This window comes from Gavia stellata, chromosome 7 (assembly GCF_030936135.1).
Source record: "Gavia stellata isolate bGavSte3 chromosome 7, bGavSte3.hap2, whole genome shotgun sequence".
In the NCBI taxonomy this organism is placed as follows: domain Eukaryota; kingdom Metazoa; phylum Chordata; class Aves; order Gaviiformes; family Gaviidae; genus Gavia; species Gavia stellata.
Genome location: NC_082600.1, coordinates 38,451,413 through 38,464,898, shown reverse-complemented (window position 1 = coordinate 38,464,898; position 13,486 = coordinate 38,451,413). Strand labels below are relative to the sequence as shown.

Genomic DNA, 13,486 nt, shown 5'->3' with positions numbered 1-13,486 from the left:
GGATACCAGTGAAAACAACAGTGTCCTTCATACTTCCTTGATGTAAAGGCATTATCCTAAATTCCCAGACTCGGGCCAAAACGATTGGGATTCAACCAAGTCCTAGACCACAGCATAAATATTTTTCACCCACACTAGTGGCTGCAAAACGCTTTTGACATGAAACAAACAAAAACCCTTTCCAACTTTTTTTGTGTGTTCACTTTGTTCTGTTCCTAAAAGTCAAGTCCCTAGAGATAAGCTAACACAACACTGCTAAATTCACATGCAAGAAACAGCAATATTATCTTACATAAAGCCTCAGTAGAGTATATTTTAGAGTCCACTGGGCATCACATAACAAGGACAAGAAAAAAAGAAGCTAACAGGTCTGTGAGCTAATACACACAGATGCAATGAGTGTGCTTTTGGAGTACTGTCATGCTTTATGGGTGTTGAGAAAACGTGAAATTTAATTTCAATCTTTCTACAAGACTCAGATTCTCTCTAGAAAGAACATTATTGGGAGAGATTTCACCAAGGAAGTGGAAAACAATGCATTCAAAGAAAGCTTAAGGGCCTTATAAACATCATCTGTATAGCTGAACATACAACTGTTTGAATAACAGAGTCCTAGGAAAACTCTTCCCTAACAAACATGAAATGCTTCAGGAGACTTCATTTACATTTCTAGAGGGTAGTGGATCCCCACCAGTCCCCACCCGGTAAAGGCAAACATGCTTGCTCCAGTGCCTGGCATAGACGCACTGAAGGCTGGAAATCCATTTAGGACCTGAAACATTGCTTTATAACCCACCAGATCTGAAATTTTTGATGACAACATGCCCCAAATAACAATCAGCAGGTTAATAAACCTTTTTATGCTGGAGAAGAAACAGAAGCAAAGATCGGACATAACGGTAATTCTTCTCACAAAATCACTGGGAGTAGCATTTAAAGCTCTTAGATATTCTCTTGCACTGGGATTATGCTTAAGAAATTCAGATTAGTCTATGTGCATTAGGGATCTTAACTACATGGAACTTTTGAAAACTTGTTTTGTTATGTTCAAAGGACAAAAACGTAGCCATCGCAAAGAAAATGAACAACTATAGGAAAAAAAAGAGGTGAAAAAAAAATCTCTCAACATCTTCTTTCCTGCAACGGCACCTAAATGGCAACCTTTATTACATTTCTCTTTTTCTATATTTAATACCAATCAATTTAGGTGAGTAAGAAACTCCTTGAATTTTTTCACGCTAATTTACACTTTTATTTTCTCTTTTCAGCCTGCTCAGTTATTTCAAATGAAGACTGAGATGGCTGTTATAAGATCACAAGTGGGAAGTAAGAGAAAAGGTATGAAAAAAGGAGAAAAAAGTAGTTTCCTCTTGTTTTTCATATGAGATGTACCACATCCAGCTGGAAACATCAACACAAGTTACGAGGGGATTGGGTGACTTTCTATTTGTAGCTTGAGATGACTATGGGTACAGAGGTTTACATTATTATTAGATAGACAAATAAATAGTGACTATAAGAGAAAGAACTTCACTGGTATACAGTGAGGAACAAACACACAATTTGGACCAGAAACATCAATTTGCTGAGTAAAATGGCAGTGCTGGCTCAGGCCTGATAAGGCTTTATTGGCTCAGACTCCAAGCCAAACCTCCTGGACCACTGTCAGCTCTGTACAAGGCCTACTCAGGTGTCTTTGCAACTTAAACTCCATAGCTTCCAGTTCAGTGCTGTGGAGCATGTGAACACCCTGAACTGCAGAGACATCTGCACAGCCAAATTAAGTCAAATGGCAGAAAAAGCCAAGGTTGATTGCTCACTCAGGACTAGTGCAAGAACTTCTGCCAGAGACTCAGGGCTCACTTGTAGGAAATGACTGATAAGGGACACCACAAACCATCACTGAGATGCAAATGTGAAAGGGCCTTGCAAACCCAAGATACATCAAATGGGCTCTTTCCAGTGAAGAACAACCTCAGTAGTGCCTTACGCACTACACTGCAACCTAGGTCAGCCACATTTTTTGATAAGACAGGAGCATTTATTGACAAGTGATCTGGTTAGTTATTTCCAATTTAGTGTTGTTCCAGTATGAATACTCAAGGAAGAAGCCATTCATTAACCTAGCTGCACTTAACACTACTTCCTACCAGTATCTGAAAAACTGAAGTTATCCATCAGTCACAAGACTGTCAGAAACACTGAACTTCAACATGGATTGAGGAATTCACTGTTTTCTGTTAATATGCATCCAGAGGACGTTCCTCTCCCTAATCAAAGTACAGTATAAGTACTACATGTGAGAGCTGGAAGCAGAATGGCTCAATTTATATTGCCTTTTACCTTTTTAGTCAGAAGTATCTTCCAATGTTTCCACAATGTGGGTATAATACACTACCATCTCCTGGACACATCCTTTCCATTCCTGATTGAGCAGAAGTCCTAAAATCCCCATCGTATTTTTCCGACAGTTACAATACTCAGTCCAGGCAAAGGTAATATTGTGAAAATTATATATTTTATTATCTTCTTGATGCAATGTGATGGGTAGACGTGATAAAGTTGGCCAGGCAGCTCCCAACAGGTCACCAACACTGGAGACCATCAAAAGCCCCTCCGTTTTAAGGTGCAGTCCATTGCACGCAGTGGTATGTCAAAATTGTTTTTATTCCCTAAAGTGGGTCAGTAGCCTGTATTCAGTTTCTAAGCAGTTAAGAGGGTTTTTTCTTTTTCAGCTTGTTTTTAGATCACAGCTAAGGGCACTGATACCATAGACAGGAATTACAGAGATCAAAGATCAAAAAGTCTACATAGAGCAAACCCTCTAGATTAATTGATCCTACTCAGGGTAGATATACTGATAAGGCTGAACTGAAGAAAACACACTGTTTCTGTACAGCAGATTTTGAACGCCACTTACTGGCTGTCATCCTCCTGTGTTGTCAATCTAGAACAGTTCAATGACATTAGATTCATAAAACAAGCAAAAATTCAAGTTCAAAGTATAATATCCTAGATACACAAACTCCTGAGATGATTCTCCCTGAATATGTTTAGAGCATCATAAAAATTGTAATGCCTGAACATGGGGATCATGTCTGATCGATACCTTTTCACGGAAGATGTGATGCATTTTGCCCACTGAAGTCAATATGTCAAAGTTCGTCTGGTTTTAAAACTTTATCTGAGGTTTATTTTTTTACCAGTGACAGCTCAAACTTGTTGCTGTGTCAATAAATATATTCTATCTGGCACAGACCTTACCTGGGAAGAAAGCAAGTAGAAAGAGAAGAAAGAAGAAGAAAGTAGCTTGAACACAAATGTCCAGGCCATATACAGTATTCCAGAGATGTCCCCAGTGCCTTTCCACGATGGTACAAACGCTTTTCTCTTTCCTTTGAAAATACCTTGCCTGATCTATTCTAGGATAGCACAGACCCTTTTCATGATTGCATTACACTGTTGAATTAGTTTTTCTGTGCTAAACTAAACCACTCCAGTATTAGTCTCACTTCTAGCTTGTATGCTCCTTACGTAAAGCAGAAACTCATTTGTAATGCCCAATATTATTTTACAGATTATTTCTACTATCAATCTTATATTTCACTATATTTTCACTACTTAAGGTTGTCCAGTTCCTTCATAATGATACTCTGATCTTTTTCACTATTAAGAATGCCTCCAAGCTTTAAGTATACTATATTCCAAGACAGACTTAGCAGAACTTTTCTGAATAATAAACACTTAAATTTGAATTAGACATTTTAGTTTGCTTGTTTTCAATTACAAAAAAAAAAAAAAAAAAAGAGGATCTGGTAGAAGATAGGAGGCAGGGGGATTTGCCAAGGCATTCCAAGGATAAACAACTTTGGTCATTGCCACTCTGATGTTAGGAGCAATGACACTTCAGATATTGATGAGAGAGTCTGCCCTAGGTTAATTCCACACTGTTTTGAGGGAAAAACTCACACTGAAGTCCAATCAAAATCAGAAAAGTGATTCTGTATAAACCGGATGGGAATTTGTGTTCATTCCCTCTCTGCAAAGGAGCTTAAGCTTACAAACAGAACATTCTTCAGACACTTCAGACCAGAGACTGAAAAGTCATATCTGGTTCTTTCTCTCTCTCATTTTTATGCTGTTTCAGTGAAATGTAAATACAGTGTTTGTAAAAGGGCGTTGAATTAACAGCGTCACAGACTGAAGTTCTCTGTTTATATTCAGAACAGATTTTGTTATAGTAATCTTACCCCTCCTATCTTGACCTTTAAGTGGCTCCCAATAAAGAACAGGAGACATAGTCCCAATTTCTAAGAATTTGCTATCTGATTAACATAAAGGTGCACAATTATCAATTAGACCAAGACAAAAGGCCATTTTCCCAGTTCCAGAACTGAGAAAATATGTAAAAATTAAAACAATAATGTCACTGTGACTAAATAGGTCTCACCCAGGTAACAATTCTATTTTCTGTGGTATGTTTGGAAGGGAGAAAAAAAATATGGGATTGATCATACTAGAAATGAAGGTGTTGCATTAACCAATATGGAAGATACGAGTCTGGACAAGCATTTTAATCATCTAAAAATTTAAGTGCTAGCTAGTCGCTTTGTTGGGAACTTGCAACTTGGAACAGTTTTGATACCTGCAAAGAGGAGAGACGTAGGAATGCAAGGTGACTTCTAGAGTTGAGGCTTAGAAAAATCAGCTATGGTATCAACAGAAGCTGGAAACAAGGAAGCAGAGAGAGAGATTTGCCATAAAGCTCAAGCCACAGTCTCAGTTTCATTAACCTTTAATTAATGGTCAACATGGATGAAGAAAAGTTTATGGCATGCTAAGGAGAGAGATTCAGGAGAGAAGTCTGTGACCACAGTTAAAACCAGTTCAGCAGGTGAGTTAATGTACAGAGAAAATTGGAGAGGGAAGCAGAAGGAGTACCTTCACAGCTGAGGAACTACATACTGAAACAGAGGCAGTAAAGGTTGACCAAGATCAAGCTTAGTGGCACATAAGTGGCAGTGAACAGATTCCAGCTCTGCTCCCAGCTGCAAAGGATTTACTCTGGCCAGTTACTTATTCATGACTCAGTTTCCTCAGCTGTAAGCACCTGGCATGGGCCTTGCAGAGTTCAGTCAGCAAATGCTTGCATAGTAATTCAGAAATATAACATACTATGAGATGGTTAACTCATAACCGGTGTAGGTTAGCAGCAACCAAAGAGGAGTGTCCTCTGAGAACTGACTGGCCTATCAGTCAAAGGTATCTAACAGAAAGTACCCACCTCTGCCACCAGCCTCAGCAGGAAGACTCAGTATAACTTAACAACTGAGTTTGCCTCTCTGCCTCAGAGATGTTCCTGCTTCTCTGTTTAGGATGCTTTGAACTACAGATCTATGAGTTTGAAGTTTGCACAGCTGCTGCTATATTTTGTCAACCTGACATTAGAATAATCTTCATTAAGAAAACCTGCAATGCTTATTAAAAAAAGGACAGAGAAAAAGATGAACTATTTAAAGGTTTTCTTTCATTCTTTTCCATTTTGTCTAGGGTCCTTTCATTTCTATTTAGATTCTTAGATAACAAATTGATTAGTGTTATATAAGCACCTGAGTAAATGAATTCTTGTTCAAGAATGATGGAAACATTTTTCTCTATATAAAAGTGTCCTGTTAAGAGGAGAGGGACATAAATCCAGTCCCATTTAATGTAGACAGGGCTACGGTGATGTTTATATTGTATGACCATCCCCCACAAGTCTATTATGAAGGAAGCTTACTGCAAACAGAGACATGAACAAACACACAAGTCAGGAAAGTGAGTGACCTAGTGATGTTTGAGCTCCAAATACTTGTTAATGAACCTTCTCTATTTTTATGGCATCCTTTCATTTGGCACTTTTGCTAGATTAAGTCAGTATCATACTGTGCCAATAAAAATCTGTTTATGCTACAGTTGTGCATTGTGTCCAGTTTCATCCTGTTCACATGCAACTAAGGTTCATATTGCTGCTTATGCTTGTATATGATCTATGGATAAGAAAAAGATTTCTGTCATAAGGGTTATCAGTCTAGAGCCTTTTTAATCAGAAAAAAAACCCATAAGCTACTTATTTACATATGCTAAAGGATGTGGTTTATATACATGCATGGAAGTTTGAGGCCATAACAACCTTTCATTGTGTCTTGATTCAAAATATTCAAATGATAGCCGAGGTAAGGCAGAAGTCTCTGGAGTAAACTGTGTATCCTAGAAAAACATGTTTCTTTAAATCGAAGGGTTTGCAGAAATCAAATACGTGCTCCTGCAGCTATTTCTTCAAAAGCAGCATACTCTGTAATGCAGAACCATAAAAAATTAATTTCACCTGAAAAAAAATCTACTTTCCTGTAAAATTTCCTATCCCTTGCATGACTCCATACCATCATTTGTCTCTTAAAAAAGAACTTTAAAAAAATTTCTCTTTGTGTTTTCACAGATCTGATTTTCCACATGATAAGCACATTATATAATAAGATGGCTCAGAACAGATAGAAACTTCATACCACTTCCATTTTAAAACAACCCAACAGCCACATCCCTTTTCTATCACTGCTTACTGGACCTCATTATCCACTGATATCTGCAGATTTTCTCATGTCTAAACAATTGAAAAAAAAGTATTGTACTATCTACACAATCTGCATTACTGTACAATGCACATGATTCATGTAGCATATAAAGACAGCTTTTCCTGACATGGATCGCAGCTGCTGAATAGCACTTCATTTGTCCTAATACTTTTCCTAAAAACCCACATGCAGAGTTTTCTTCTGTACTTGTTTAGGGACTTCTTCTGAGTCTCTCCAAATTCTAGCTCAGCAGAAGACAACGTAAAGAGCAATACTTCTTGCCTCACACATAACAAAGGGCAACCTTCACACATCCTCAGTCATCTCCTTTGGCCAAACACTGATTTCACTGCCCAGTTCTCCATGGGCTTTTTCTTGCCCCACTGTGCCAAAGACAGAACTAACTTCTCCTCTGCTCCCACTGAAGTAGGTGAAAAGCTTTCTGTCTGCATTTCTCAAAACTAGTGGCCATCTCCATCTTCCTCATCTGACTCCAAAACTAGTAAAAATATCTTTTTTCATCGCATTTTCTTCTCCTCCATTTGCTTTAGCAGGTAGCTATAACTGCTACAAAGTTAATAGATGAAAACACACCAATGCTCTTTGTATTTTATTTGTATTAGACCTTATTCCTTCCATCTCAGAGTGATTTCAGTAGATGTTCTGATTACATTTCATTGCCTCTTCTTTCTCCCCACTAAATATTACTATCTCACCAAAGTAATTAGAACCCTTTATAGTATGAGGCTACAATCTTCCATTATGTTTTGACACATAAAAGTTGGATGCCATTTCCAAACTTCATTACTGCACTTGCTATCCTCCAGATTATTAAGGCAAAATTTAGAAAGTGTTAATCCCAGATAGTAGTACTTGGTGTATGTTTCTTCTCCACAGCCTACTTGCTTTGCTTCAGATTGTTTCATTTTCTGCGGTTTATTTGCTTCCCTTTTTTATGGATGAAAATCTCACCTGGTGTTATCTTTAAAACGGGACAGCTATCCAGCAGCTACAGAGTCCACATAACGACTACCTTCAATGTTTTACAGGGAGAGATAAATCTGGTCTCACTTATGCTCTGAAACCATCGTGACTGCAACAAGTTACATTATTTCTATTTTTAATATATTTTCTCAATGACTGGTAAAGTTACAGCCAAACATCTGTACAATTTGAAAGAACTGCTTCACTAAAATTAGAACAAATTTAAGGTAAAGAATCATAGCAGTTGGCCTTAGCAAGTCACATAAATGTAAAACTTTATCCCCACTCCCCTCGGCTCTCTCCCAGCCCTTCCCCACGCTATCGAGTACCATGGTTACTTCACCATTGCAATTTTGGAATGCTTATTCAGGGCTTATTCATATGATAGTAAGCAGAGCACAACAAAACAGCTGGTCTGTAACCAAGGACACAACAAAAGTTATGTCTGGCATTATTCTGAATGAAAGCAGGGTGTTTTGTTTTGTATTTTAAGAATGAGTCACTATATACTTATGCATTTGAAACATTTTACCTGAAGCAGGGAGATTGCTGCACAACAGCTCACCTAGCATGGCTTGAAAGCTCCAGCCCATATCTCAATCCTAAATGCTCTTTCTTGAAAATACCACAGGAAAACACTGATTTGTTATAAAAATAACACGTCTACATGCACTTTCCATCTGAGAATTTCAAAACACGTTACAGACATTAACACAATACTATGAATCTCAGAAATCCCTTGAAAACTATAAAATAAACCAGGCCCATGGAAGTTGCCATATCAGGTCTGGCCAGTGTCTCACTTAATCCAGTACCCTGTCTCCAACAGACAAGAATAAAATGTTAAATATAGCATGTCAATGTATTAAACCCTACCATGCTGTCCCCCAAAGACAGCTGAGCGCGCATGAAAACAGCAACCTTGGAGCCTGCTAACTCCAGTTCAGGAAAGAAGGATAATTATACACACAGGGGTAACTGAGGAGTCTGACAGTTTCTAGTGCAGCCCCCTTGGTTTTGGCCCAAACTCAAAGGTTCTGCATGTTTATGTATGGATTTCAGGAAAACAAATGTCGCAGTTAACTACTCACAAGAGTGCTTAGGGAGAATCAAATATCAGTATCCATAAAGATAATAGTAAATTCCCTTCATGAACCCATTTGTGTGAAACAATTAACTTTTCCCGCGTTCTCCCACGCTCTTACGCCACCATGCTGCCGTGGAAGTGTGAAGCTCAGTCCCACCTCAGCAGTTAAAAGGCTCCTACACCGTAGTCCATGCTTGTGGGTTTTGGTAGTCCATGCTTGTGGGTTTTGGTAGTCCATGCTTGTGGGTTTTGGTAGTCCATGCTTGTGGGTTTTGGTGGCGCAATGATTTTAAATGCAGACTGGAAACCTCCTTCTGCCCTCCCCCAGTGGCAATACTTCTGTCTTAGAGGAAACCAAAATCAGAAGGGGGCAAAAGAGGAAAGTTCATCTGTTTGTTCAGAAACCTGTTCCTGTCCAAGCAATAAAGCAAACCTAACTGATTTTAAGGCAGGTAGGATGTCCCAGAAATTTCATTGCTTTGCTGAATTGGCTGCTGTCTTATTAATGTTCACCAGACATATGGAGGGTGGGGTGGAAAAAGGGACAGTTGGGTGGAAAAATGTCTGCTGGACAAACAAAATAAAGGAATCTTTTATTTAATATTTTAAAAAAAATCCTGTGTAGGAATTCTATGCTTAATTTCCCTAGGTTTGTAGCATACTCGTTCTGCCACCTGCTGCCCTGGCTGCCTGGCCCAAAGTTTCAGGAACAGGGACTACATCCCCAAGCTTTCCCAGAAACAAATACTGCATGACTAAGACCAAATATCTAGCTTGTGGCCTATCCTGTCCAGAAGATAGTATGGTTTTGGAAAACTGCTTGCTTGAATCCTTATTAATGACTCCATTGTCACTTCACATTCTGAAGAATACCACCCTTGGGCCTCATGGCCCAGTGCATCTCAAGAGGTGCTTTCTCTCTTGATGGGTAGGATTTCCCAGCGAGGATTAGCATGGTGGCTCTACTACCATGGAAGTCAGATGTAAGGGAAGATCCTTCAGACTGTCACCACTGCCCCAGCTCCTCCAGGGAAGGAAGGAGAGAAAGTAGAGCCAGGAAGATCATCTTCAGGAGGTCAAGTGACTGAGGAAGAATGAATTCTAGCTCTTGAAAGAAAAAATTGTGTCTGCTGTGCAAGTCAGAACAAAACGCAGGTTATTCCTTGAACAGTACTAATTCTGAAGGGTTGCAAATTGTGAAAAGCAGGGAAAACTTGGTTTTGCACTACTTTTCACCCAAGTCTCTGGAACAACTGTGTGCTTTCAGTAATTTCCTGGAGCATAATTTCACTTTAAAACCAGTACTACGCAGATAATCACAGGCTTCTTTTTTTTTTTTTTTTTTTTTTAATACAGTAATATGGGAATTTGTAGAAGTGATTACTGACTTGGGAATTTTTGGACCTCCAAGTTAAGCTTCCTTAAAAAATGCTGGTTTTCAAAGCACTGATATCCAATACCTCCTGGCAGAACCACCTTATGATGACTGAAATGGCATCTCAAGAACTGAGGCACCTTATTCACAATTCATTTCTGAAAGTGGGTATAGAGCAATTATGAAAGAACATATGTGTGTAAAATTATAGTAATTTGATCAATACAGTGCTGTGACAGGTAGGGTAATTCTAGATGTGTTCCTCTAACTGGAAACTGCACGTCTAGCTGAAAGATTTCAATGACTTTAAGAAAAGAGAATTTATCTAAAAAAGGGACACAGATAATCAGCAACAGGGAAATACTTACAGGACATCATGGGCATACCTCATTTCATTCAAGGACTTCACAGACCTATCGCTATTTATATCAGGCTTCTGTTTTAAATTACTTTGCTTTTAATAATATATACTAACGTTTACTTTAAGGTTGTTTTTCCTCACTGTAGATTTAGTTCTTCTGCTTAACTAAAACAGAATGAGCCCATGGCTTCACATGCAAGCAAAGTGATGCACCTGATAAGCCCAGTTAGGAACAGAGTAAAACTCCTCTTTTTTTTAAGCAGAGCATAATATATTTTTATAATGTAATTTTAAAGGCTTGAAAACATTTCATACACTTGTGATCCATTACTTCTCAAACAAAATCAGGAAAAACTACATTTAATATCCGAATGTTCTTTAGGAAACCTGCTCCCTCTTTCCACCACCAGAGCAATGTTCTTAATCCTTTTTTAGCTGACTTTGTGCATCATGAAGTAGCACAGAGCCCAGTTTCTGCTCTTTTCCCTTTGCCAACTCCACCTCTCACGTACCTCCAAAGCGATCCAGGAAATTTGTGAACAGCTTTGCATTTTGCACACACATGTAGAAAAGGAGAACTCATTACAGACCAGAATAAGAAGCAGAACAAAGAGAACTCATAAGAGCAGCAGCAGTAAGAGTATGTTTCTATACAACTGTGCAGGGCCTTTAGAAGCGAGTCCAGAAGACACCTTTTCTAACTGTGAGCGACACACTTAACCTGCTACCTGAGAGTCCAGAAGACTACCGCTGCTTCACACAGGAACAGAAGTGTCATCATTATAATTTTACTTCTAATGAGCAGAATAAACCAGGATGGCTTCCTCTCCTCTGGCTCTAAAGACTGCAACCTAAAAGCGAGAAACCTTGTGCTGTGGCAGTAAAACCAGGAGCACCAATTTGAACGCACGTGGGTGGTAATGCTATAGGAGTAAGACGGTACAAATTTCGCGTAGCAATTTTTCTGACAGCTCTCTATTTTAATGGGCAGAAAATCAATAACATTAAGACTGAGGGTCACAGCCTTTGGAAAGAGTTACATCAATGCCAAAACAGAATAGACAAAGCCAAAAGATACTATAACCGCAGATATCCCAAGGGACAGATGAAATCATGGGTTATGATGTTTTTAAAAACAAACAAAAAAAAGTTATTCCCTCAATCAAACCCCAAAGGTCTTGCCTCCTAGTTTTTCACAGTTTTTTTAAATTAAGAGGTGAAGATTGCAGTCAAAAATGCTACTATATTTCACTCAAAAGCATGAAGTCTCCTTTTTGCAGGCCTACTTTTGGAAAATTGGTACCATACTTACTGCTGAAAGTTAAGCTTGCTGGTGCAGGCAGCAAGCTTCCACTTGCAAACAGTAGCTGCAGAAGATAGAGTGCTCCCTGTCCTAACAGTCACAGCCGAAATTTGGCACCAAGAGTGGAAACGATGACAGCAAAACATTCATGGCAGTGAAAGGACTAGCCTCCTACTCCTGCCCCAAAATCCCCATGCAGGAAAGCACTTTAAGGATTACCCTTCATCTCCACAACATGAAATGCACTAAAAGCTCAAGGAACTTGTATGCCTGTGCCAACAGGCCAACTCAGATAAGCCCAGACTAACACAGGGAGGCACTGGAGGACTCACCACCCCTGAAAAAGCAGAGGACACTGACTGCCCCCCACCCCAGATAAGCAATTGGCTGTATAGTGCCAGGTTCTCAACACACGTGGCATAACCACAGAGGCTGAAGGACACAGTTAGCCCATCTAACCAAGCACTGCTGGTGTAGCTTTAAATTCTCTTCATTGTTAAATTCTCACCTGTCTTGTTGGCAAGTCATGATATTGTAGAATGAGCCTGGTGTTGACACTGTGACTCCATGTGTTGCCAAGGGCTGCTGTCACACAACCAGATTCCCTCTTCCCACTTCCAGAAGCTCCTGAAGATAAATATGAAAGAAACTGCATCAGGACTGCACCACAGAGAAGGGTTCAGCATGGAAACCCTAATCAGTCATCTCGGAGCATTCCCTAAGCTAGTTAATCACAATTGGTACTTAATAGATGGCACTATCGCATGAATTTCCTACCTTTCTGATTTATTTATACAACTGCAGTGTGAGTTCTCCATCTCACCCTCTGATACCTAGAAAAAGTGCCAAGAATTCAGGATACATTGCAAAGTAGTACCTACCCTCTTGGAGAGACCAGTACATTTTCTAAATATCTGGAGTTGCACCATGTGTGAGGGACACTTGCCTTTTCCTCTTTAGATATTCTATCCCCAAGCAAACCAGCTTTCTGTGGGCACAGAGGAGAGGGAAGCAGGCCAGCAGAGTGACAGCGTATAATGACATAGCAGAAGGGAAGCTAAAGGAGCAAGATGTGGTGCCACAATACCCTGATGTAAAAATCAGAATGCTGCTTCATGCCATCAAGCATCCTACACATTTTCTAAGATATGCCAAGGGAGCCCCTTAGCTGTAAATACCATCCCAGTGTCTCTGAAATCATATGAACTTTATATAACCCTGAAGCAAAATGCACTTTGCTGCAATCAGCAATGACAACATAAAGAAGTGTTTCCAGTAATGCCACATGATCCAGCTTGCTGAACTGCCATTGCACCTGAGCTTTCTCATAGTGAAACCAGAGACCTGTACATACACACATATATATATGCAGGCAGGTAGGTGCCTGAGACCTTCATCTTTGCTTACCACAAGTTCTGTGTAAGATGAATAGATAGATGGGTGACTTGTTTGTACTTCAAATGACACTTCAAGAACAGAGCAAGCCAGACAAACCATAGAAATTCAGAAACAAAATCCCTATTGTTATGTGGGTATAAATGATCATGTGCAAGTTGAAAATTGAACCGTTTGAGGCACAGCCCATACTGTTAAAGAGCTATGAGTGTTGGCCTGAAGTTGAATGAGAGAAAGATTTAAAGTTGGGGAATTTCCTGTCATCTATTAGGCAACAAACAAAATTGCTTCCCCAGGACAATCATGAAATCCTTGTCAACTAAGTCAATTAAAGTTAGACCAGACGCTTACTCTGCAATACAAACTTCAG

The 13,486-nt window shown here is 39.3% G+C and overlaps 1 protein-coding gene across 2 annotated transcripts in view; it reads right to left on the bottom strand.

Moving 5' to 3' along the window:
* RAD51B (RAD51 paralog B) overlaps positions 1-13,486 on the bottom strand; it is a 402,585-nt gene that overhangs the window by 142,589 nt on the left and 246,510 nt on the right. For both annotated transcript variants that reach the window (XM_059819771.1, XM_059819770.1), the window contains exon 8: positions 12,230-12,348. In XM_059819771.1, coding sequence (XP_059675754.1) covers positions 12,230-12,348 — 119 coding nt within the window. The remainder of the gene's footprint in view (positions 1-12,229; positions 12,349-13,486) is intronic.